Raw genomic sequence first — 27669 nt, 5'->3', positions numbered from 1 at the left:
AGTGCATGAAAGCTATGCAATGTGTGAAGATGACAAACATTTAATGAAGACCTAACCCCTCACACACATGAAACATTTACAATGGAAATGTCTTTGGACCCAAAAGCAATTCACTTTGCAACAGAAAGGAAGAAATAAATATATTTCCAGACAGGCCACCTTCACCAGCACAGAAAAATAGAAAAAGAGGGATGGAAAGAGGCTGGGAGGAGGGCTAAAAAGCCTCCAGACCTCTATTTATAACCATTCAGGCAGTGAACTGCCACATTCCAATTGCAAGAAGGCACTTTTCAAAACATTTCATTCAATACCTAATGTTGTTTTCATCTAAAAAGAGAAAAAGTAACAACTATGAACCCTTCTTTAAGAAAAAGATAGTCTTGGACAGCCATTTCAAAAACTAAAAACAAAAGTGCTGCATTCTGTAAAAAAAATTACATTTTAAGAAAACGTATGAGAAATTGCTGATGTCTGAGCTGCACATGGATTTCTTCCCATTAGCACTTCAAGCACAACTGTCCCTTTCAGCAGCTAAGTGGGTCTGTGGGAGAATGGCCTGGGCCTCCATTAGGTGAAGCTGAAAAACCCTTGTGAAAAGAGCAGAACAAGACACACTTGTCAGCTGCTGGGAGCCTCTGGAAACAGTGCTGCCACCAAAGTGTGCATCTGGTTCAGGGGTGGGGGCTGCTGAGGAGGACTCGCTAAGGGCCGGCCCCGCCACCGTTCTATGCTGCCATTGTGAGGTCCAGTGCAGGGGTCACGGCAGAGCACATGGGCGAGGGGCTTCCCTTGTCAGTCAGCACATTGGTTAGGTGTGCTGTGCTGTGAGAGGAGAGGCAGTGCTGCCAAACCCCCTCCTCCCTGAAGAGCTCCACCACTACTCCTGCTCGGTTTCTGTTTCTCCTCCATCTGCTCTACACAGAGAGTCAGGCAGGGGGGCTCTGGGCTGCAGGCTCCAGACTACAGACGAAATAAACAACTCTGTCTTCACCAGCCAGAAAGTTAAGGAATATAAGATTTCTGGCAACACTAGTGTGTGATGCTTATAGAAATGTGGCACTTAAATTAACAGGTTATCACTTCGATTTAAAGTACCTGTCCAGTGAAAATCTCACTGGACAGGTACTGAATATTTGTAATGCCCAGTATACGCCCACACCATTCTGTTGTTGGGATACGCACACAACATTCCAACAAATGTTAATTCCGTCAACAAAAATAGTGACTACGGGAGTTCACATATAGTGCTCTTTAAAACAACAGATCTCAGTCCTCTAATGTGATCGCTGGGGTAAAAAAAAGCTAAATATACATTTACATTTAAGTCATTTAGCAGACGCTCTTATCCAGAGCGACTTACAAATTGGTGCATTCACCCTATAGCCAGTGGGTTAACCAATTTACAATATTTCTTTATTTTTTATTTATTTATTTATTTATTTATTTATTTATTTATTTTTGGGGGGGGGGGGGGGGTAGAAGGATTACTTCATCCTATCCCAGGTATTCCTTAAAGAGGTGGGGTTTCAAATGTCTCCGGAAGGTGGTGAGTGACTACGCTGTCCTGGCGTCGTGAGGGAGCTTGTTCCACCATTGGGGTGCCAGAGCAGCGAACAGTTTTGACTGGGCTGAGCGGGAACTATGCTTCCGCAGAGGAAGGGGAGCCAGCAGGCCAGAGGTGGATGAACGCAATGCCCTCGTTTGGGTGTAGGGACTGATTAGAGCCTGAAGGTACGGAGGTGCCGTTCCCCTCACTGATAAATAACTAAGTTTCCTTTGTATTCACACTGCCCTTGTATTTGGATGAGGACTCAACTCTTTTGCTAGTTCACTTCACATATTCTGTGGTCCGAATCCTTTTTGCATTCACATTGCTATGTTTAGAAAGGAACCAAGATCTTTTCCCAACATTCACTCAATGCACTCTGGGTTTTTACAAAGTGCAGGACAAGCCATTCCATCAATGTGTTATTGGACAGCTAGATATACCTAGTTACATTTTGGAAGCTAATAAATTGCATTTTGTAAAAAATGTAGACAATAATTGTAATCAGAAGGCACTATTACCATATAAATATGATTGGTAACATAATAAATAGAAGAATAACTGCAGATTAACTAATGCTGCAATTTCAAATTGTACATCTAATGTACGCTATTGCTGGAATTGATTTTTTTACCCTGTGTTGTGATTCTCACCAAATACTGTATGTTGGTGTTCTCACACAATTATATATATATATGTTTTTTTTCCCTCGCAAATATGTGTGTATATATGTATGTATGTATGTATGTATGTATGTATGTATGTATGTATGTATGTACAGTTGAAGTCAGACGTTTACATACACTTAGGTTGGAGTCATTAAAACTAGTTTTTCAACCACTCCACAAATTTCTTGTTAACAAACTAGCCAAGACCTCAGAAAAACAATTGTAGACCTCCACATGTTTGGTTCATCCTTGGGAGCAATTTCCAAACGCCTGAAGGTACCACGTTCATCTGTACAAACAATAATATGCAATTAATAACACCATGGGACCACGCAGCCGTCATACCGGTCAGGAAGGAGACGCGTCCAATTGAGCACATCTGGGACATCATGTCTCGCTCCATCCACCAACGCCACATTGCACCAGACTGTCCAGGAGTTGGCGGATGCTTTAGTCCAGGTCTGGGAGGAGATCCCTCAGGAGACCATCCGCCACCTCATCAGGAGCATGCCCAGGCGTTGTAGGGAGGTCATACAGGCACGTGGAGGCCACACACACTACTGAGCCTTATTTTGACTTGTTTTAAGGACATTACATCAAAGTTGGATCAGCCTGTAGTGTGGTTTTCCACTTTAATTTTGAGGGTGACTCCAAATCCAGACCTCCATGGGTTGATAAATTTGATTTCCATTGATAATTTGTGTGATTTTGTGTCAGCACATTCAACTATGTAAAGAAAAAAGTATTTAATAAGATTATTTCATTCATTCAGATCTAGGATGTGTTATTTTAGTGTTCCCTTTATTTAACAGTGTATGTACGGTGAGGGAAAAAAGTATTTGATCCCCTGCTGATTTTGTACGTTTGCCCACTGACAAAGAAATGATCAGTCTATAATTTTAATGGTAGGTTTATTTGAACAGTGAGAGACAGAATAACAACAACAAAAATCCAGAAAAACGCATGTCAAAAATGTTATAAATTGATTTAAGAGTTGAATAGAGTATTTGACCCCCTCTCAATCAGAAAGATTTCTGGCTCCCAGGTGTCTTTTATACAGGTAACGAGCTGAGATTAGGAGCACACTCTTAAAGGGAGTGCTCCTAATCTCAGCTTGTTACCTGTATAAAAGACACCTGTCCACAGAAGCAATCAATCAATCAGATTCCAAACTCTCCACCATGGCCAAGACCAAAGAGCTCTCTCCAAGGATGTCAGGGACAAGATTGTAGACCTACACAAGGCTGGAATGGGCTACAAGACCATCGCCAAGCAGCTTGGTGAGAAGGTGACAACAGTTGGTGCAATTATTCGCCAATGGAAGAAACACAAAATAACCTTCAATCTCTCTCGGCCTGGGGCTCCATGCAAGATCTCACCTCGTGGAGTTGCAATGATCATAAGAACGGTGAGGAATCAGCCCAGAACTACACGGGAGGATCTTGTCAATGATCTCAAGGCAGCTGGGACCATAGTCACCAAGAAAACAATTGGTAACACACTACGCCGTGAAGGACTGAAATCCAGCAGCGCCCGCAAGGTCCCCCTGCTCAAGAAAGCACATATACAGGCCCGTCTGAAGTTTGATTCAGAGGACAACTGGGTGAAAGTGTTGTGGTTAGATGAGACCAAAATGGAGCACCTTGGCATCAACTCAACTCGCGCCGTGTTTGGAGGAGGAAGAATGCTGCCTATGACCCCAAGAACACCATCCCCACCGTCAACACTCCTTCCTCAGCCAGGGCATTGAAAATGGGTCATGGATGGGTATTCCAGCATGACAATGACCCAAAACACACAGCCAAGGCAACAAAGGTGTGGCGCAAGATAAAGCACATTAAGGTCCTGGAGTGGCCTAGCCAGTCTCCAGACCTTAATCCCATAGAAAATCTGTGGAGGGAGCTGAAGGTTCGAGTTGCCAAACGTCAGCCTCAAAACCTTGACTTGGAGAAGATCTGCAAAGAGGAGTGGGCCAAAATCCCTCCTGAGATGTGTGCAAACCTGGTGGCCAACTACAAGAAATGTCTGACCTCTGTGATTGCCAACAAGGGTTTTGCCACCAAGTACTAAGTCATGTATTGCAGAGGGGTCAAATACTTATTTCCCTCATTAAAATGCAAATCAAATTATAACATTTTTGACATGCGTATTTCTGGATATTTTTTTTGTTATTCTGTCTCTCACTGTTCAAATAAACCTACCATTAAAATTATAGACTGATCATTTCTTTGTCAGTGGGCAAACGTACAAAATCAGCAGGGGATCAAATACTTTTTTCCCTCACTGTATGTATGTATGTATGTATGTATGTATGTATGTATGTATGTATGTATGTATGTATGTATGTATGTATACATACATATAAACTCAGCAAAAAAAAGAAATGTCCTCTCACTGTCAACTGTGTTTATTTTCAGCAAACTTAACATGTGTAAATATTTGTATGAACATAAGATTCAACAACAGACATAAACTGAACAAGTTCCACAGACTAACAGAAATTGAATTATGTGTCCATGAACAAAGAGGGGATCAAAATCATACACCCTAAAATATTCGTCAAATACCTATTTTTTTTGTGGCAATTGACGACACTATAACTAACTAAATAGACCCAGAAAAAACTATAACTAAACAACCTGTATTTTTCATTTAGTTGACAAAAACCAGACTAAATTATCTCTATGACTAAAATCTGACTAAGTGAACTGGACAATACTTTTTGGAGAGATTGAGCGCTTTTCAATGATAACTTCAATTAATATTAGCAGCACAGAAGCGCAGCGCAGTTCTGTTCAGCAGTAGGAAGGATGCACCACACCCAGCACACATAGCCTACAACAGCTGGTGAGCTGCGGGGGAGCAAGCAATGAGTGTGGGCAGACAGGCTCTGCTCCGGGCTCCGATTATACACATCGCGCAGGCGACTCTCTTGCTTCCCCGTAGCTAACCAGTCACCACCAGCCTTCTAGTTTGCTACCCTTTGCCTGGTTAAGAAAAACAAGCTGCTTTACTAAATAAAAAAACAATAGCAGCATTGAGTTTAATAGTAAAACAGTCTAGCTTTATTTGTTTTTCTCCCCCCTTGAGTATAGGAAAGTAGTCTATTTGAATTTGTGGTCTCACTCAACCCTCCCACTTTCCCCACTGCATTTCATAGCCAGGTTCTGTAGCCAAGACTCCCTCTTTTCCTCAGAGAAACGGCTTGATTCTAGCCCATACCATTTAAAAAATATGACCCAATACCGGCGCTACGTTTTTTCTTCTTCTTTCTATCGTGCATTGGCGCGACGCATTTTACCTTCATGAATCAAATCCAAGTTTATTGTTCGCGTAAACAGATTTGCAGGTGCAGCGAAATGTTTGTGTTTGTAGCTCCAACCGTGCAGTAATAAACGTAGTCCAGAAAAAAAAAAGACTAGAATTAAGCACGAGGGGGTGTGGTATATGGCCAATATACCACGGCTAAGGGCTATTCTTATGCAGGACGCAACACGGAGTGCCTGGATACAGCCCTTAGCTGTGATATATTGGCCATACACCACAAACCCCCGAGGTGCCTTATTGCTATTATAAACTGGTTACCAACGTAATTAGTGGTAACAAGAAATGTTTTGTCATACCACGGCTGTCAGCATTCAGGGCTCGAAGTCGGAAGTTTACATACACCTTAGCCAAATACATTTAAACTCAGTTTTTCACAATTCCTGACTTTTAATCCTAGTAAAAATTCCCTGTCTTAGGTCAGTTAGGATCACCACTTTTATTTTAAGAATGTGAAATGTCAGAATAATAGTAGAGAGAAGGATTTATTTCAGCTTTTATTTCTTTCATCACATTCCCAGTGGATCAGACGTTTACATACATTAAATTAGTATTTGGTAGCATTGCCTTTAAATTGTTTAACTTGGGTCAAATGTTTTCAGGTAGCCTTCCACAAGCTTCCCAGAATAAATTGGGTGAATTTTGGCCCATTCCTCCTGACAGAGCTGGTGTAACTGAGTCAGGTTTGTAGGCCTACTTGCTCGCACACGCCTTTTCAGTTCTGCCCACACATTTTCTATAGGATTGAGGTCAGGGCTTTGTGATGGCCACTCCAATACCTTGACTTTGTTGTCCTTAAGCCATTTTGCCACAACTTTGGAAGTATGCTTGGGGCCATTTCCATTTGGAAGACCCATTTGCGACAAAGCTTTACATTTGCATTTAAGTCATTTAGCAGACGCTCTTATCCAGAGCGACTTACAAATTTAACTTTAACTTCCTGACTGATGTCTTGAGATGTTGCTTCAATATATCCAAAATTTTCCTTCCTCATGATGCCATCTATTTTGTGAAGTGCACCAGTCCTTCCTGCAGCAAAGCACCCCCACAGCATGATGCTGCCACCCCTGTGCTTCACGGTTTGGATGGTGTTCTTCGGCTTACAAGCTCCCCCTTTTTCCTCCAAACATAACAATGGTCATTATGGCCAAAGTGTTATATATTAGTTTCATCAGGCCAAAAGGACATTTCTCCAAAAAGTATGATCTTTGTCCCCATGTCATTTGCAAACTGTAGTCTGGCTTTTTTATGGCGGTTTTGGAGCAGTGGCTTCTTCCTTGCTGAGCGGCTTTTCAGGTTATGTCGATATAGGACTTGTTTCACTGTGGATATAGATACTTTTGTACCCGTTTCCTCCAGCATTTTCACAAGGTCGTTTGCTGTTGTTCTGGGATTGATTTGCACTTTTCGCACCAAAGTACGTTCATCTCTAGGAGACAGAAAGTGTCTCCTTCCTGAGCGGTATGATGGCTGCGTGGTCCCATGGTGTTTATACTTGCGAACTATTGTTTGTAAAGATTAACGTGGTACCTTCAGGCGTTTGGAAATTGCTCCCAAGGATGAACCAAACTTGTGGAGGTCTACAATTGTTTTTCTGAGGTCTTGGCTGATTTCTTTTCATTTTCCCATGATGTCAAGCAGAGGCACTGAGTTTGAAGGTAGGCCTTGAAATACATCCCCAGGTACACCTCCAATTGACTCAAATGATGTAAATTAGCCTATCAGAAGCTTCTAAAGCCATGACATCATTTTCTGGAATTTTCCAAGCTGTTTAAAGGCACAGTCAACTTACTGTATGTAAACTTCTGACCCACTGGAATTGTGATACAGTGAATTATAAGTGAAATAATCTGTCTGTAAACAGTTGTTGGAAAAATGACTTGTGTCATGCAAAGTAGATGTCCTAACCGACTTGCCAAAACTATAGTTTGTTAACAATACATTTGTGGAGTGGTTGAAAAACAAGTTTTAATGACTCCAACCTAAGTGTATGTAAACTTCCGACTTCAACTGTATACAGTCGTGGTCAAAAGTTTTGAGAATGACACAAGTATTGGTCTTCTCAAAGTTCGCTGCTTCAGTGTTTTTAGATATTTTTGTCAGATGCTACTATGGTATACTGAAGTATAATTACAAGCATTCCATAAGTGTCAAAGGCTTTTATTGACAATTACATTAAGTTTATGCAAAGAGTCAATATTTGCAGTGTTGACCCTTCTTTTTCAAGACCTCTGCAATTCGCCCTGGCACGCTGTCAATTAACTTCTGGGGCCACATCCTGACTGATGGCAGCCCATTCTTGCATAATCAATGCTTGGAGTTTGTCAAAATGTATGGGTTTTTGTTTGTCCACCCGCCTCTTGAGGATCGACCACAAGTTCTCAATGGGATTAAGGTCTGGGGAGTTTCCTGGCCATGGACCCAAAATTTCGATGTTTTGTTCCCCGAGCCACTTAGTTATCACTTTTGCCTTATGGCAAGGTGCTCCATCATGCTAGAAATGGCATTGGTCGTCACCAAACTGTTCTTGGATGGTTGGGAGAAGTTGCTCTCAGAGGATGTGTTGGTACTATTCTTTATTCATGGCTGTGTTCTTAGGCAAAATTGTGAGTGACCCACTCCCTTGGTTGAGAAGCAACCCCACACATGAATGGTCTCATGACACAGGACTGATGGTAGCGCTCACCTTGTCTTCTCCGGACAAGGTGTTTTCCGGATGCCACAAACAATCGGAAAGGGGATTCATCAGAGAAAATGACTTTACCCCAGTCCAATCCCTGTACCTTTTGCAGAATATCAGTCTGTCCCTGCTGTTTTTCCTGGAGAGAAGTGGCTTCCTCGCTGCCCTTCTTGACACCAGGCCATCCTCCAAAAGTCTTCGCCTCACTGTGCGTGCAGATGCACTCACACCTGCCTGCTGCCATTCCTGAGCAAGCTCTGCACTGGTGGTGCCCCGATCCCACAGCAGAATCAACTTTAGGAGACGGTCCTGGCGCTTGCTGGACTTTCTTGGGCACCCTGACGCCTTCTTCACAACAATTTAACCTCTCTCCTTGAAGTTCTTGATGATCCGATAAATGGTTGATTTAGGTGCAATCTTACTAGCAGCAATATCCTTGCCTGTGAAGCCCTTTTTGTGCAAAGCAATGATGACGGCACGTCTTTTCCTTGCAGGTAACCATGGTTAACAGAGGAAGAACAATGTTTTCAAGCACCACCCTCCTTTTAAAGCTTCCAGTCTGTTATTCTAACCTAAATCAGCATGACCGTGATCTCCAGCCTTGTCCTCGTCAACACTCTCACCTGTGTTCAAATCAAATGTTATTTGTCACATACACTTGTTTAGCAGATGTTATAGCGGGTGTAGCGAAATGCTTGTGCTTCTAGCTCCGACAGTGCAGTAATATCTAACAATTTCACAACATATACCCAATACACACAAAAAAGTAAGGAACGGGATTTCAGAATATATACATATAGACAAGCAATGACAGAGCGGCATGGAATAAGATACAGAAGAATATTATAGAATAGAATGCAGTATATACATATGAGATGAGTAGTGCAAGATATGTAAACATTATTAAAGTGACTAGTGTTCCATTTCTTAAAGTGACCAGTGATTTCAATAGGCAGCAGCAGCATCTAATGTGCTAGTGATGGCTATTTAACAGTCTGATGGCCTTGAGACAGAAGCTGTTTTTCATTCTCTCGGTCCCAGCTTTGATGCACCTGTACTGACGTCGCCTTCTGGATGATAGCGGGGTGAACAGGCAGTGTCTCGGGTGGTTGATGTCCTTGATGATCTTTTTGGCCTTCCTGTGACATCGGGTGCTGTATGTGTCTTGGAGGGCGGGTAGTTTGCCCCCGGTAATGCGTTCGACAGACCGCACCACCCTCTGTAGAGCCCTGCGGTTGCGGGCGGTGCAGTTGTCGTACCAGTCGGTGATACAGCCCAACAGGATGCTCTCAATTGTGCATCTGTAAAAGTTTGTGAGGGTTTTAAGTGATAAGCCACATTTCTTCTGCCTCCTGAGGTTGAAGAGGCTCTGTTGCGCCTTCTTCACCACACTGTCTGCGTGGGTGGACCATTTCAGTTTGTCGGTGATGTGTACGCCAAGGAACTTGAAGCTTTCCACCTTCTCCACTGCGGTCCTGTCGATGTGGATAGGGGGGTGCACCCTCTGCTGTTTCCTGAAGTCCACGATCATCTCCTTTGTTTTGTTGATGTTGAGTGAGAGGTTATTTTCCTGGCACCACACTCCCAGAGCCCTCACCTCCTCCCTGTAGGCGGTCTCGTCATTGTTGGTAATCAAGCCTACTACTGTTGTGTCGTCTGCACACTTGATGATTGAGTTGGAGGCGTGCTTCGCCACGCAGTCATGGGTGAACAGGGAGTACAGGAGGGGGCTGAGCACGCACCCTTGTGGGGCCCCAGTGTTGAGGATCAGCGAAGTGGAGATGTTGTTTCCTACCTTCACCACCTGGGGGGCGGCCCGTCAGGAAGTCCAGGACCCAGTTACACAGGGCGGGGTTCAGACCCAGGGCCTCGAGCTTAATGATGAGCTTGGAGGGTACTATGGTGTTGAATGCTGAGCTATAGTCAATGAACAGCATTCTTACATAGGTATTCCTCTTGTCCAGATGGGATAGGGCAGTGTGCGGTGTGATGGCAATTGCATCGTCTGTGGATCTATTGGGGCGGAAAGCAAATTGAAGTGGGTCTAGGGTGACAGGTAAGGTAGAGGTGATATGATCCTTGACTAGTCTCTCAAAGCACTTCGTGATGATAGAGGTGAGTGCTACAGGGCGATAGTCATTTAGTTCAGTTACCTTTGCTTTCTTGGGTACAGGAACAATGGTGGCCCTCTTGAAGCATGTGGGAACAGCAGACTGGGAAAGGGAGAGATTGAATATGTCCATGAACACACCAGCCAGCTGGTCTGCACATGCTCTGAGGACGCGGCTAGGGATGCCGTCTGGGCCGGCAGCCTTGCGGGGGTTAACATGCTTAAATGTCTTAATCAGGTAGGCCATGGAGAAGGAGAGGCCACAGTCCTTGGTAGTGGGCCTCGTCAGTGACAGTTATCCTCAAAGCGGGTGAAGGTGTTTAGCTTGTCTGGAAGCGAGACGTCGTGTCGGCGACGTGGCTGGTTTTCCTTTTGTAGTCCATGATTGTCTGTAGACCCTGCCACATACGTCTCATGTCTGAGCTGTTGAATTGCGACTCCACTTTGTCTCTATACTGATGTTTTGCCAGTTGAATTGCCTTGCGGAGTGAGTACATTTACGTCATTTAGCAGACGCTCTTATCCAGAGCGACTTACAAATTGGTGCATTCACCTTATAGCCAGTGGGATAACCACTTTACAATGTTTAAAAAAAAATTTACACTGTTGTATTCAGCCATAATCCCAGTCACCTTGCCATGGTTGAATGCGGTGGTTCGCGCTTTCAGATTTGCACGAATGCTGCCGTCTATCCACAGTTTCTGGTTAGGGTAGGTTTTAATAGTCACAGTGGGCACAACATCACCTATACACTTCCTGATAAACTCAGTCACTGTTTCAGTGTATATATATATATATATATATATATATATATATATATATATATATATATATATATATATATATATTCAGAAGCTACCCGGAACATATCCCAGTCCGCGTGATCAAAACAATCTTGAAGCGTGGATTCCGATTGGTCAGACCAGCGTTGAATAGTCCATAGCACGGATACTTCCTGTTTGAGTTTCTGCCTATAGGAAGGGAGAAGCAAAATGGAGTCTTGGTCAAATTTCCCAAAAGGAGGGCCTTATAACCATCCCGGAAGTTTGAATAGCAATGGTCAAGGATTTTAGCAGCGCGAGTACAACAATCGATATGTTGATAGATCTTCGGCAGCCTAGTCCTCAAATTTGCTTTGTTAAAATCTCCGGCTACAATAAATGCAGCCTCAGGATATGTGGTTTCCAGTTTGCATAAGGTCCAGTGAAGTTCTTTGAGGGCCGTCGTGGTATCGGCTTGAGGGGGGGATATACACGGCCGTGACTATAACCGAAGAAAATTATCTTGGGAGATAATACGGTCGGCATTTGATTGTGAGATATTCTAGCTCGGGTGAACAGAAGGACTCGAGTTCCTCTATGTTACTACAATTACACCACGAGTCGTTAATCATGAAACACACACCTCCGCCCTTCTGCTTCCCGGAGAGATATTTATTCCTGTCTGCGCGATGAACTGAGAACCCATCTGGCTGGACCCATCTGAATATCCCAAGAGAGCCATGTTTCCGTGAAAAATAGTATGTTACAGGCCTTGATGTCTCTCTGGAAAGAAATCCTTGCCCGTAGGTCGTCGACTTTGTTAATTAAAGATTGAACATTAGCGAGTAGAATACTTGGAAGCGGTGGGTGGTGTGCGCGCCTCCTAAGTCGGACCAGCAGGCCGCTCCGAGTGCCTCTCCTCCGTCGGCGATGTTTTGGGTCAGCCGCTGGAATCAGTTCAGTTGCCCTGGGGAGAGCAAACAAAGGATCTGCTTCGGGAAAGTCATATTCCTGGTCGTAATGCTGGTAAGTTACCGCCGCTCTGATATCCAATAGTTTTTCCCGGCTGTATGTAATGATGCAAAACACTTTCTGAGCTAATAATGTAAAAAATAATACATAAAAAAACAAAATACTGCTAAGTTTCCTAAGAGCTAGTCGCGAGGCCGCCATCTTCGGCGCCAGGATCCTCGTGTTAACGAGAGAATCACTGACATGATGGCAGCTGGTGCTTTTTGTGGCAGGGCTGAAATGCAGTGGAAATGTTTTTGGGGGATTAAGTTCATTTTCATGGCAAAGAGGGACTTTGCAATTCATCTGATCACTCTTCATGACATTCTGGAGTATACGCAAATTGCCATCATCAAAACTGAGGCAGCAGACTTTGTGAAAATTAGTATGTGTTTCATATCAAGAAGCTGACTAAACAGCATTATCATTACATTACACAGGTGTACCTTGTGCTGGGAACAATAAAAGTCCACTCTAAAATGTGCCGTTTTGTCACACAACACAATGCCACAGATGTCTCAAGTCTTGAGGGAGCGTGCAATTGGAATGATGATTGCAGGAATGCCCACCAGAGCTGTTGCCAGAGAATTGAATGTTAATTTCTCTACCATAAGCCGGCTCTGTTGTTTTAGAGAATTTGGAAGCATGTCCAACTGGCCTCACAACCGCAGACCACGTGTATGGCATCGTGGGCGAGCGGTTTGCTGATGTCAACATTGTGAACAGAGTGCCCCATGGTGGCGGTGGGGTTATGGTATGGGCAGGCATAAGCTACGGACAACAAACACAATTGCATTTTATCGATGGCAATTTGAATGCAGAGATACCGTGACGAGATCCTGAGGCCCATTTGTTGTGCCATTCATCCTCCATCATCACCTCATGTTTCAGCATGATAATGCACGGCCCCATGTCGTAAGGATCGTACACAATTCCCGCAAGCTGAAAATGTCCCAGTTCTTCCATGGTTTGCATACTCACCAGACATGTCACCCATTGAGTATGTTTGGGATGTTCTGGATCAACGTGTACGACAGCTTGTTCCAGTTCCTGCCAATATCCAGCAACTTCGCACAGCCACTGAAGAGGAGTGGGACAACATTCCACAGGCCACAACAGCCTGATCAACTCTATGCAAGGAGATGTGTCGCGCTGCATAAGGCAAATGGTTGTCACACCAGATACTGACTGGTTTGCTGATCCACGGCCCTACTTTTTTTTTTTTTTAAGGTATCTGTGACCAACAGATGCATATCTGTATTCCCAGTCATGTGAAATCCATAGATTAGGACCTGAAGAATTTATTTCAATTTACTGATTTCCTTATATGAACTGTAACTCAGTAAAATCTTTGAAATTGTTGCATGTTGCATTTATATTTTTGTTCAGTTTATATATACAAAAGAATACATAACAGCAGATGAGCATTGCACAACTGCGCTGCAGTTGTGCGTCCTCATGTACAAAGCTGATCGGCTCCTGTATGTATTCTTTTGTATACATTGTCAGTTAATAGTTCACAAAAAAGTTTATTACAATGTAGTGGCCGCCTACTCGTCTTCTTTCCTGGATTACCTGCCATTTAGGGGCCTACCTTCCCACTGCCCTCATCTCACCTAACACAATTAATTACTTTTAATTGTTTTGGAAGGAAAACAATTTCACTCATATTATAAGTAATTATCGGTCATATTTCATAGAAATCTGGAAACACTGGACAGTTACTTTAAGTCTTCATCTTGGAACAACCCAAAAATATGATTCACAGAATGCGTCCCTCACCCTCATGACCTGCACATACAGATGGATTAAAAGTTTGACATCTTCATCTGACAAAGAGCTGTTTCTACTTCTCTGTTTGCCCTGGCTGGACCCTTAACTGTGGGGATCTTGAGACAACATTGTCACTCTTTTCAGGAAAGCTTTGCCCCACAGCTCTGAGTTGACAACTGCATCAGACAGGAGAGAACATATTTTCACTGTGCCCCCTGGACAAAACCCAAGGCTGGCTGGAGCCTGGTACTAGTCAAAACTAGCCCCAGCAAGAGCCCCAGCCTCAGAGAGGGACAGATGCCTGGTTTAAGGCGAGGGGAAAAGGGAGACTGGGACATTACATGTGGTATAATTTTTGTATTGTTCGGGTACTTCTGTCTAATGTGTCTCACGTGATTGAGAGGATCAAGTCGGTCTATCAGCGCAGCCTCTTAAGTGCCTGCTCAACTTACTCATTCATTGCTAGAGCTGTCTGGGCTGCAATGTTGGCTCCCCACTCATGCTGCACTGAAGTTAACACACTTGAATAATGCAACACGGCATGTAGAAATGTTGAAACTGTTCATTACTCTTCGCAAAACAATGTCCATACAGGCTAGAACACTTTTACAATGCAAGACAATACCGGCAGCTTTTTGCTTTATTGTAAGCCAACTTTCCTTGCTAGCTTAGAGCCGAATTCACTACCCTAGTACTTTGTGATAAAATTCACTTCTTCGTCTCCCGTCTGGTTTCCACTATTCCATAGCCACAAAGTCAGATTCCACAGCCACATTCTGCCTGGCGAATGATGTCATTACTTTCTTTAAAGAGACAGCGCATACTTTTACAAAAATAAGAGATTGTTTCTTCCATGCAAATGTTGTTGATCAGTACAATAAAATATGTTCTCCTAGCAGTTGCCAATAAAATATGTCTTAAATGGAAGGGATTGTCATCTGTAGCCCCATGAAACCAGCTAAAACAAGCTCAATAACTCAATGCATGCACACACTCCTATTGAATAATATGCATTCACCTATATTGTGAATAGGCCTAGGCTACATCTTGATTTACCCAGTTTATCAATAGTGATTTACCATTCAAAAAATTATTACCATTATGTTGTTTTGTAGTTAGTTGGTAAAAACAACGTCAAATTGATTGTATAATTGATTCATTAATGCATAGGCTATACGGCTGTCTCAAAACAAATCGACATAAAAATGTTCAAATGTAATGCTATTGAACTCAAATGATGCCCAACGATTGAACAGAGAAGTAGCTGAGTTTATCAGTCTGGATCAAGTGCCATTCTGTGACTGGCTAATACGCCTTTTTTTTGTTGTGGTATCGTTTTGCTATAGAGTATCGTGATGGCATCGAGTATCGTGATACTAAAACTGGTACCGAAGTCAAAATTCTGGTATCGTGACATGTGGACAAGTCTGTGGCCTCTCATTGAGCTCAATATCTCAGCAGGAGCTCCCTAATCCCTGCTCTTTCATCCCAGCCTGCATGTCTGACCCCCTTAATGAAAATCAACACTTCAAGCTTCAGAGCATTCTAGCTAGGCAGCTCAAAATGATGTACAGTTCAACCAAGAGTTTTTGAGTGCATCTATAAATGGAATGTCTTCTCCCTAGCCCCCCCTTTACCTGCTGCCCTTACATCTCTGGAGCTAGGGGTAGTTTATGCTTTCAGATACTGTGAACAATGCCCCTGCAGGGTGCTAGGCGACTGAGGCGAGCTAGGAAAACCCAGGGAACAGTTAACTTCCAAAGGCTGATGGGGTCAGCCAGACATACTGCTCCTAAACAAGCAGAGTTCACTAGCCACTGGTAAAGGCATAGTTATGATAAGGAGGGGAATATTCAACCAACAGGACACACACACACGAGAGTGAGAAGGAAAAGGAAAACAAACTAATTCCCATCAAGCTCTGTGTTAAAGCTCATCTGGGAGGCGGCTCCGGCATATTATATGGAGCATGTGACTGGAGAAATATGGCCACCGTGGTATTCAACACCCAGGGACCTGTGCATGCAGGTAGACGATAAATCATACAATACAGTCAGAGACCTTGAAGGCACACAGCTATTCCTCTAAAGATATGATCACCCACCGCGCGCTCACATAGGAGGGGCCTAGAACAGTCCCTTCAAATAATTCAGTCATTCACATGTATAAGGCCCCCCAAAAATAACAATATTGGGCAATATCCGGGTTTCAAAAAAGTTGGCTTTAAAACAGAGGCAATCAGGAAATATGTACAGTATAAAGTCCTAGCCGTAAGAATACAAACAATGATAAAACTGCAGTGCGTGTCTGACAGGAAATCTAGTGTTGCCTGTCCCGGTATTACCTAAGAGCTCTCTCTGACATTCCTCTGTCGCTCACATGGGATCAACGGTCAGATAAATATCAGGCCAAAGCTGCCTCTCCTCAACTAAGAATGTGCTCCTGAAGCACTTCTCAACATCCACAGGCAACACAAACACACCAGACAACCTCAAATGTGGGGAATGAATGAGAGAACAACAAGTCCTAGGGAGATCTAAACTCAACTGCTTCCACAATCAACAGCATCAAACCATGATGGGAATATTATAGTTGCACCATACAAAACTATTTGGTGCATAAGAAACACCTCTTTTTTGTGACTTACCTCAATTTTGTCCGTCTTTGCATCGCCCCAGTACAGTTTTCCTGCTTCATAGTCGATGGCTAAACCGTTGGGCCAACCCAGCGAGGTATTGAGCAGCACGAGACGTTCCATTCCATCCAGGTTAGCACGCTCTATCTTAGGCTTCTCCCCCCAGTCTGTCCAGTACATATAACTGTGGAGAGAGACCAGCACAGAATTAAAACTAAACAAAAATGCTTTAAGTGAGAATGGAACTGAAATTATTCAACAGGTTGGGGTAAGTACATAGGGAAAATCGATTTGAATGTAATCTCTTTTTGACAGCACCCCTTTTGATTTGAACGAAAGCCTCCATACATATTTGCCCATTGTAGAAGTGGTCAGAAAGTGACTTTTTGGACCTGAATGCCAAAATGTTCAAGAGATAATTTGCATACACCACCATACCACTGTGTCTGTGTATATTTGTAAACAACAGCTGGTGCACAAAATCTAATACTAAGGAAGTCTTGAGGTTTTGCTCGCCTGAGGTAGAGTATCTCATGATAAGCTGTAGACCACACTATTTACCAAGAGACTTTTCATCTAAATTTTTCGTAGCTGTCTATCTATCACCACAAACCGATGCTGGCATTAAGATTGCACTCAATGAGCTGTATAAGGCCATAAGTAAACAGGAAAACGCTCATCCAGAGGCAGCACTCCTAGTGGCCGGGGACTTTAATGCAGGGAAACTTAAATCCGTTCTACCTCATTTCTACCAGTGGTTGCACATTCTACCAAATGTGCAACCAGAGGGAAAAAAACTCTAGAACACCTTTACTCCACACACAGAGACGCATACAAAGCTCTCCCTCGCCCTCCATTTGGCAAATCTGACCATAACTCTATCCTCCTGATTCCTGCTTATAAGCAAAAACTAAAGCAGGAAGCACCAGTGACTCGGTCAATAAAAAAGTGGTCAGATGACGCAGATGCTAAGCTACAGGACTGTTTTGCTAGCACAGACTGGAATATGTTCCTGGATTCTTCAGATAGCATTGAGCAGTACACCACATCCGTCACTGGCTTCATCAAGAAGTGCTTTGATGACGTCGTCCCCACAGTGACCGTACATACCCCAACTAGAAGCCATGGATAACAGGCAACATCCGCACTGAGCTAAAGGGTAGAGCTGCCGCTTTCAAGGAGCGGGACTCTAACCTGGACGCTTATAAGAAATCCCACTATGCCCTCCGATGAACCATCAAACAGGCAAAGAGTCAATACCGGACTAAGATTGAATCGTATTACACCGGCTCTGACACTCGTCAGACGTGGCAGGGCTTGAAAACTATTACAGACTACAAAAGGGAAGCACAGCCATGAGCTGTCCAGTGACACAAGCCTACCAGACGAGCTAAATCACTTCTATGCTTGCTTCGAGGCAAGCAACACTGAAGCATGCATGAGAGCACCAGCTGTTCCGGATGACTATGTAATCACACTCTCCGTTGCAGATGTGAGTAAGACTTTTAAGCAGGTCAACATTCACAAGGCCGCAGGGCCAGACGGATTACCAGGACATGTACTCCGAGCATGTGCTGACCAACTGGCATGTGTCTTCACTGACATTTTCAACTTGTCCCTGACTGAGTCTGTAATACCAACATGTTTCAAGCAGAAACATAGTCCCTGTGCCCACGACACTAAGATAACCTGCCTAAATGACTACCGACCCGTAGCACTCACGTCTGTAGCCATGAAGTGCTTTGAAAGGCTGGTCATGGCTCATATCAACACCATTATCCCAGAAACCCTAGACCCACTCCAATTTGCATACCGCCCCAACAGATCCACAGATGATGCCATCTCTATTGCACTCCACACTGCCCTTTCCAACCTGGACAAGAGGAACACCTACGTGAGAATGCTGTTCATTGACTACAGCTCAGCGTTCAACACCATAGTGCCCTCAAAGCTCATCACTAAGCTAAGGATCCTGGGACTAAACACCTCCCTCTGCAACTGGATCCTGGACTTCCTGACGGGACGCCCCCAGGTGGTAAGGGTAGGTAACAACACATCTGCCTCGCTTATCCTCAACACGGGGGCCCCTCAGGGGTGCTTACTCTGTCCCCTCCTGTACTCCCTGTTCACCCATGACTGCATGGCCAGGCACGACTCCAACACCATCATTAAGGCCTGATCACCAACAACGATGAGACAGCCTATAGGGAGGAGGTCCGAGACCTGGCCATGTGGTGCCAGGATAACAACCTCTCCCTCAACGTGATCAAGACAAAGGAGATGATTGTGGACTACAGGAAAAAAACAGAGGACTGAGCATGCACCCATTCTCATCGACGGGGCTGTAGTGGAACAGGTTGAGAGCTTCAAGTTCCTTAGTGTCCACATCACCAACAAACTATCATGGTCCAAACACACCAAGACAGTCGTGAAGAGGGCACGACAAAGCCTATTCCCCCTCAGGAGACTGAAAAGATTTGGCATGTTCTACAGCTGCACCATCGAGAGCATCCTGACTGGTTGCGTCACCACCTGGTATGGCAACTGCTCGGCCTCCGACCGCAAGGCACTACAGAGGGTAGTGTGTACGGCCCAGTACATCACTGGGGCCAAGCTTCCTGCCATCCAGGACCTCTATACCGAGCGGCTACCCGGACTATTTGCACTGCCCCCCCACCCCCCTCTTTTACCCTGCTGCTACTCTGTTTATTATTTATGCATAGTCACTTTAACTCTACCAACATGCACATATTACCTCAATTACCTCGACTAGCCGGTGCCTTCGCACATTGACTCTGCACCAGTACCCCCCTGTATATAGCCTCCCTACTGTTAATTTATTTTACTGCTGCTCTTTAGTTATTTGCTTAAAAATGTTTTACTTAACACTTTAAAAAAATAAAACTTAAAAAATGCATTGTTGGTTAAGGGCTTGTAAGTAAGCATTTCACTGTAATGTCTACACCTGTTGTATTCTGCACGTGGCAAATAAAATTTGAGCCATCCATGTCTTCATCACTGGAAAAGATAAACGGTTGAGATTTATATAATTTAAAAAGCTTACAAAAACAGGGTTGTCAAACTCTTTAATAATTTCTGGAAAATAATGTTTTAAAATAAAAATGTAATTTTTTTCACCTTCAACGTCAATTATCAAAAAATTTGTATACTGATGTTGTAACTTAGACATTATCTATGGTTTTTATGTTGTGCCTGCCATTGGTTGAGACAACATACTCATGAATAGAGGGTGGCTGTCATGTTTTGGGTGATAAATGTACTAAAATGGGTATAAAATTGAAATGTCAAAATGGTACCACAAAGATGGTTGGAGGTCCACACAGAGAACGTTGACTTGAATGGGAATATCTGTTGTTTTAAATTATACTGTCAATCCTCCATAGGAAACCTTTTGAAATCATAGAAATATAGATAATAGAATAGACAAGACCACTTAAATTTACATTCGACGGTGGGTGGACAAGTAGTCATCTTTGTGGTAGTAATTAGATGTTAAAATTTCGATTCAATTTACCAGCTAAGTTGCAGTGGTCTGAAGGGACAGGTCCATTCAATTAATTATATTTATTTGATTGAAATGACATCCACACTGTATTCAAGAGCATGTTGTGTTTGAAACTGTTAATAAGCTTTTAAATTATATTAAACTCAACCGTTTATCTTTTCCATTGATGAAGACATGGTTGTCTCATGGTATGATGAGGTATGTAAAATGGGTCAACTTTGAGCACCTTTATCTCCTGAATGTTTTGGCATTCAGGTCCAAAGTCACTTTCTGACCACTTCTTCCATGGGCAAACGCGTATGGAAGGTTTTGTTTAAATCAAAGGGAATGCTGTCAAAAAGTTATTGAATTCCAATGGATTTACCCATAGGCAATGAAGGAGAAATACAAATGTTTTGCTGAAATTAGTTCAAATTGATTACTGTGATCAAGAAAGAAAAAAGCCATGAATCTAAATTGTCTATAAACGGACACACTTACCCATGGACAGGGTCCAGCACAATGGCCCTTGGTTCATCCAGGTTCTCTGAGATCAGAATGCGCCGGGAGGTTCCGTTCAGCCTTGTAACCTCAATTCGGTCAGTCCCTGTATCCGTCCAGTACAGATTCCGGGCCACCCAATCCACCGCAATGCCATCTGGGTGGTTGATCTCCGTGGTGACCAGGGTCTGGGCCTCGGTGCCGTCAATGCGGGAGCGGCGGATGGCTTTAACCTCGTCGTCCGTCCAGTACACATATCCGTCCACAGGGTCATAGTCGATGGCGATGGCATGGCGGATGTCGTCCACCTGCAGAACGATGTCTGTGAAGTCTGGGAGGTCCAGAGAAATCCTCCTCAGGTCAGTCCGCCTAGCCAGCAGCAGAACCTGCTCCGCACCTGGGGTAGAGAAGTAGCCATAAGTGGGAATGAGTGGGGCGAGAGCATGACATTCAACTGGCATGTGAAATAACAGCTTATTGGGGATTAATCCGAGGTCCTATATAGCCATACCTGACAAGCATAAATTAATATGTTTTGGTAAAGACAACATTTCAGATGGAAATTTATAGTGCAACTTTAAATTCTTGTATTTTCTTTGTTTGTTTATGAAAATAAGATATTTGATCACTTTTTCATCATGGAAAAAAAAGTGAGGAGAGGCTTTAGACCAGATTAAAATATATATTTCAAATATCTTTAAGTTTAGCCTTTATCTAAAATCGGTTGTGTATAAAGATTGTGGTCCTCTGTAGCTCAGCTGGTAAGAGCACGGCGCTTGTAACGCCAAGGTAGTGGGTTCGATCCCCGGGACCACCCATACACAAAAAAAAAAAAAAAAAAAAAAATAAATGTATGCACGCATGACTGTAAGTCGCTTTGGATAAAAGCGTCTGCTAAATGGCATATTATTATTATTATTATTATGTTTCCTTAGGGGAATCCTAGCCACCACTGAAAACGGCTTAAATAGAAGCTGCATTTGCTCACTGGAGCCACACTCTGCGGAGGGAATTAGGTCCAACTCTTCTCCTGTTTTAGCCATTTACACTCCAGGACCCCTAAAACCAGCAGCAGACTACCGATGCTCAATCAGAAGGGTCATCCATCAGGGGTGACACCAATCAGTAATGACAGTAAAAAAACTGCCCTTCATTTTCCATCAAGAAGAGAACGACGCCACGTCTTTGATTTAAATTCGCTCCTTGGTCTGCTTCACATTTGACAAAGTGACCTCAAATGCCCTCCATTTAGCCACCCAAGCTAAACAAAATGAGGAGCGTGGATGCTTGCTCTTTTTAAACTTCACACAGCCCCCCCCCCCCACTCACTCACCCCCACTGCTTTCCTCCTAATCAGAGCTGATACAATGTGGTATTGTCTTACATTCTGTTTAGCTGTCAACACTGCTGGAGGTCTGTTTAATCCTGTAGTCACTGAATACATCTATGTTCTATCAGGCCGGGATAACTAACTCCCCTCCGTTACCCTAACACACACACTATGTTTTACTTGCACCTCTGGAATGAAGGCTAGAAGAATAAGACTCATTGTTTCCTGGCCTGGGAATACACTGCCTAAATTTGGAAGAGTTATAAATTCAAATAGAGAGGCTCTGCTGCATCCCTGGCCTGGGAGAGGAGAGTCCTTTTGGGGTAATGAATGGGCTGTCGTTAACAGGACTGGTGCACATAGACAATAGTGTTTTCTGTCCCCTGCAGAGAGGGATTGGAACCAGGACTATGACAGTCCAGGCCTGAACCTGGGTTTCAGAATTAGGACTACCTTGGCTTGTTGTCTAACTGGTTCATTCCAACAAATAAAATAACATTTTATTTGTCAAATGCGTCGTAAACAACAGGTATAGACAAACAGTGAACTGTTTACTTACAGGTCCTTTAAAAAAAAGTTAAAGATAAGCAAAAAAGTAAAAAACTGGGAGGTATCCCAGGTAAAACAGCCTCCAATCAAAGGGCTGTCACTGCTCAAACAAGGGTTGACCAAGAAATCCCCCACAACCCCATTTTTTATCTTTCCCTTTAGACAAGTCTGTCACCTTTATACACACATGAGGGTTGTGGGTGGGTCTCTCCTTAAGGCTTCTTTCTGTATGTTTCGGTTCAGCTGAAAAATTAGAAAAAATAGGAAATAGTACTGTTTGTAGTACACACTTCCTCAAAATAGTCAACACTAATCTAAGATAACTCAAGAAATCTGTCATTCATTTGTATGTTTTTGCAGAGGAGATCTTAGTCGCGCAATTTTACATCTAACTAAAATGTTTGGTGCAGTATTTCAAGAAAAAAAATGCGCATTCAAGCGAGTCATCTATCGTTAATTGACAAAACACACTTCATTGAAGAATCCCTACTGTTGACCAATCACTGACGAAGGGGCGTAGACTTAGTCTTGCCTCAATATTTTTTAGTTGAGCGCATGAACAGCTGAAAAAACCCGTGTTGAAGGCCAAAACGGCCAAAAACGCCACAAAATGGCATCATAATATACACTACATGACCAAAAGTAAGTGGACACCTGCTTCGCGAACATCTCATTCCAAAATCACAGGCATTAATATAGAGTTGGTCCCCCATTTGCTCCACTCTTCTGGGAAGGTTTTCCACTAGATGTTGGAACATTATTCCTCCTCCACCAAACTTTAAAGTTGGCACTATGCATTCGGGCAGGTAGCGTTCTCCAGGCGTCCACCAAACCCAGATTCCTCCGTCGGACTGCCAGATGGTGAAGCGTGATTCATCACTCCAGAGAATGCTTTTCCACGGCTCCAGAGTCCAATGGCGGCGAGCTTTACACCACTCCAGCCGACACTTGGCATTGAGCATTGTGATCTTAGGTTGTATGCAGCTGCTCGGCCATGGAAACCCATTTCATGAAGATCCCGACGAACAGTTACTGTGCTGACGTTGCTTCCAGAGGCAGTTGGAAGTGAGTGTTGCAACCGATGACAGACGCTACGTGCTTCAGCAGTCCCGTTCTGTGAGCTTGTGTGGGCCTATCACTTCGCGGCTGAGCCGTTCCTGCTCCTAGACTTTTCCACTTCACAATAACAGCACTTACAGTTGACCGGGGCAGATCTAGCAGGGCAGATATTTGACCAACTGATTTCTTGGAAAGGCGGCATCCTATGACTGTGCCATGTTGAAAGTCACTGAGCTTTTCAGTGAGGCCATTCTACTGCCAATAGTTGTCTATGGAGATTGCATGGCTGTGTGCTCGATTTTATACATCTGTCAGCAACGGGTGGGCTGAAATGGCAGAATCCACTAATTTGAAGGGGTGTCCAGACGAGCAAGGAGAGGAGAGGAGAAGAGAGAGAGAGCGAGACCAGAGGGAATGTAAACACACCCTGGGGCAAGTCAAACAAACAGGTTTCATTTTGCAGGATGAGCCCAGGCCGTATCCACTAAACACACAAACGGAGCAGTGACCTGATTAGGCCTGGCTCTCTGCGTAATGTATCTCTGCCCAGAAGCAAGGTGATGAGATTGGAGTAGCAGAGCAAGGGGAATGACAGCAGCAGAAACACAACAATGCATAAAAAGAGGTCCAACCTTCCTGAATCTCAGTCAGTCACATGTGGCCTTTGGTAAACTCTGGAAAGTAGAGAATGTGCAGAGAGGAGGGGGTGGAGAGGTATGCTTCTAGCCTAAATGTAGCTGTCTGTATGTGGAGGCAATAGAAATTAAGAGCAAACGGCAGAGTAAATTGTGCATTCAGAAGCTTGCAGCCTGTAGGAACCATCTGTCAGAGATTAGGTCTCTGTCATGGCTCTCTGGTTAGGCATGCTAATGTTTTGTTGAGGAACAGGATGCCAATGCACCCAAGACAAAAACCTCAACTGAACAACTGTATAAAAAACATAACTAAATTTGATGCTTAATTACTGTGCAAATCATTATGAAATTAAAAGTAGAGCTTTGTCTTATTTCCTAATCTATTTAAAGAAATTGGGACAATATGACTTTTGACACTATCGCATGAAATTATTAAGAGCAGCTCTTGCAGTACAATAGGCCTAATTCAAGACAGTCCATAAAATCACCTCAGGAATGTCAATAATGTCCCATACACCAGATGGTAATGTCTAATGTGAAACCACAACACATGTACAGTAGCATTAGCAAAGGGAGTTATCACTGGGGCCATTGTATTGGCCGAGTCTCAAATGGCACCCTATTCCCTATATAATGCACTACTTTTGACCATTCAGGGCCCATAGAGCTCTGTTCAAAAGTAGTGCACTGTATAGGGAATAGGGTGCCATTTGGGACACATACAGTATAATATATGGGACACTCTACTGGGTAGCAAGTAACCCACACCAGATGCCCCCAGGCCACAGTGGCTAGTCTCTTACCTGGGCGACAGGTCTTCCCATCCTCCTTGAGCTTGACTCCAGTGGGGCAGGCACAGCTGTAAAAGGGTTGCATGGGCGACAGCAGGCACAGGTGGGAGCAGCCTCCGTTGCCGTCACTGCAGGGGGTATGGACTGTGGGAGCAATGAGCAATGTCAGAAGAGATAACGCTGAGATAGGGTCCTTTCAGTTTCACTGACTAAGCCTGAAATCTACACTGCAAACTCCCATCAGTCCCTCCAGGATTTCGTTTGGATTTTTTGGGATATTTGTGGGAAAAGTTCTTGATTTTGCTACCGCAATTCTGACATTTTCAGATGATTGTTCAATTTCTCACAAAACTGCACTGACTAGGGAAAGTTTGTTGATGTGTAGCTTGATTAAAACACATGCGATTGTTTGAAATTGCAAGCCCTCTTTTTGTACTGCGGTGATGGGTCAGTTTTATGTGATAATATTGCAATGATTTGAATGTTTTATGCAGAAATAATGCAGTGATTGGTCAAATTTGCAAGCCCTCGCATAATACGCAGAGAATTGATGATTTTGCAACAAAAACTATTCTATCACAGAATCGCATAATCCTGGAGGGACTGTTCTAGTCGAATGCATTGGTGTATATTCAGAGAACCATTTTCACAACATAACAACTGGGTGAAAACTTGGAAAGACTAAATATAAACCCAAATAATTGTTTCTCTCCAAACAAAACCAACAATAAAATCGCTGCTTGGACAATAGCTGTGCCATAAAGTTTGATATCCTGTGGTGTGATTTTGCCTGTCTACTGGGTCACGCGCTCAGCATGGCACTACAGAGCTACAGAGCCCAGCGGCTGGCACAGCAGAGCAGCAAACACCAACCCTCCCCCTTCACACAGCACTACAGGCTGATTACAACAAGGCCACAGTCAAAGGCCAAACTACTCAAACTCTTCTCACACAGTTTTAAAAACCCAATACATTTTTGGATTTGAGTTATGGAGGCTTGAAATACAGTGCCGTCGGAAAGTATTCAGACCCCTCGACCTTTTCCACATTTTGTTAGGTTACAGCCTTATTCTAAAATTGATTATATATATTATCTTTTTCTCTCAATCTACCCACAATACCCCATAATGACAAAGCAAAAACAGGTTTGTAGAAAATTAACTTAAATATCACATTTACATAAGTATTCAGACCCTTTACTCAGTACTTTGTTGAAGCACCTTTGGCAGCAACTACAGCCTCTAGTCTTCTTGGGTATGTCTCTACAAGCCTGGCACACCTGTATTTGGGGAGTTTCTCCCATTTTTCTCTGCAGATCCTCTCAAGCTCTGTCAGGTTGGATGGGGAGCGTTGCTGCACAGCGATTTTCAGGTCTGTCCAGAAATGTTCGATCGGGTTCAAGTCCGGGCTCTGGCTGGGCCACTCAAGGACATTCAGAGACTTGTCCCGAAGCCACTCCTGTGTTGTCTTGGCTGTGTGCTTAGGGTCTGAGGTCCTGAGCGCCCTTGAGCAGGTTTTCATCAAGGATCTCTGTACTTTGTTCCGTTCATTTTGCCTCGATCCTGACTCGTCTGCCAGTCCCTGGCGCTGAAAAACATCCCCACAGCATGATGCTGCCACCACGCTTTACCGTAGGGATGGTGCCAGGTTTCCTCCAGACGTGATGCTTGGCATTCAGGCCAAAGAGTTCAATCTTGGTTTCATCAGACCAGAGAATCTTGTTTCTCATGGTCTGAGATTCTTTAGGTGCCTTTTGGCAAACTCCAAGAGGGCTGTCATGTGTATTTTACTGAGGAGTGGCTTCCATCTGGCCACTCTACCATAAAGGCCTGATTGGTGGAGTGCTGCAGAGTGGTTGTCCTTCTGGAAGGTTCTCCCATCTCCACAGAGGAACCATGGTGCTCTGTCAGAGTGACCATCAGGTTCTTGGTCACCTCCCTGACCAAGGCCCTTCTCCCCCCCCGATTGCTCAGTTTGGCCGGGCGGACAGATCTAGGAAGAGTCTTGGTGGTTCCAAACTTCTTCCATTTAAGAATGATGGAGGCCACTGTGTTCTTGGGGACCTTCAATGCTGCAGAAATGTTTTGGTACCCTTCACAGATCTGTGCCTCGACACAATCCTGTCTCGGCGCTCTACGGACAATTCCTTCGACCTCATGGCTTTGTTTTTGCTCTGACATGCACTGTCAACTGTGAGACCTTATATAGACAGGTGTGTGCCTTTCCAAATCATGTCCAATCAATTGAATTTACCACAGGAGGCCTCCAATCAAGTTGTACAAACATCTCAAGGATGATCAATGGAAACAGGATGCACCTGAGCTCAATTTTTTGTCTCATAGCAATGAGTCTGAATACTTATGTAAATATGATATCTGTTTTTTGTTTTTAATACATTTGCAAACATTTCTAAAAACCTGTTATCGCGTCGTCATTATGGGGTATTGTGTGTAGATTGATGAGGAAATTGTTTTATTTAATCCATTTTAGAATAAGGCTGTAACATAACAAAATGTGGAAAAGTCAAGGGGTCTGAATACTTTCCGAAGGCACTGTACAGGTAAGGTGATTTATTGGCCAATGTTTCTTATCTAATGGCCTACCTCCTCAATTTCCATGTCGTTTACTCAAGTTTATTTTATTTTTGTCTAACTCTCCTTTCTTTACATCCCATGCCCTCCCCAAACTCCTGGAGAGAAGCAAACCACCATAAATGGTGGAGTTCTTTATCATTCACTCCCCAAACAAACACACACAAAGACTGGCGCACCAATGTTTACACACATCCAAA

At 43.6% G+C, this 27669-nt stretch overlaps 1 protein-coding gene across 1 annotated transcript in view; it reads right to left on the bottom strand.

Moving 5' to 3' along the window:
• The window catches only part of LOC311137675 (low-density lipoprotein receptor-related protein 5-like), a 91235-nt gene that overhangs the window by 43419 nt on the left and 20147 nt on the right, over positions 1 to 27669 (bottom strand). The window contains exons 6-8 of the mRNA XM_084172203.1: positions 24891 to 25022; positions 20515 to 20911; positions 16521 to 16692 (exon numbers count right to left, since the gene is read on the bottom strand). Of these exons, the coding sequence (XP_084028329.1) occupies positions 16521 to 16692; positions 20515 to 20911; positions 24891 to 25022 (701 nt within the window). The remainder of the gene's footprint in view (positions 1 to 16520; positions 16693 to 20514; positions 20912 to 24890; positions 25023 to 27669) is intronic.

Source organism: Coregonus lavaretus (genome assembly GCF_964263955.1).
Source record: "Coregonus lavaretus genome assembly, chromosome: 11".
Classification (NCBI taxonomy): domain Eukaryota; kingdom Metazoa; phylum Chordata; class Actinopteri; order Salmoniformes; family Salmonidae; genus Coregonus; species Coregonus lavaretus.
Note: the sequence above shows the minus strand (reverse complement) of the source record. Positions and strands in the feature narration are given on the sequence as shown.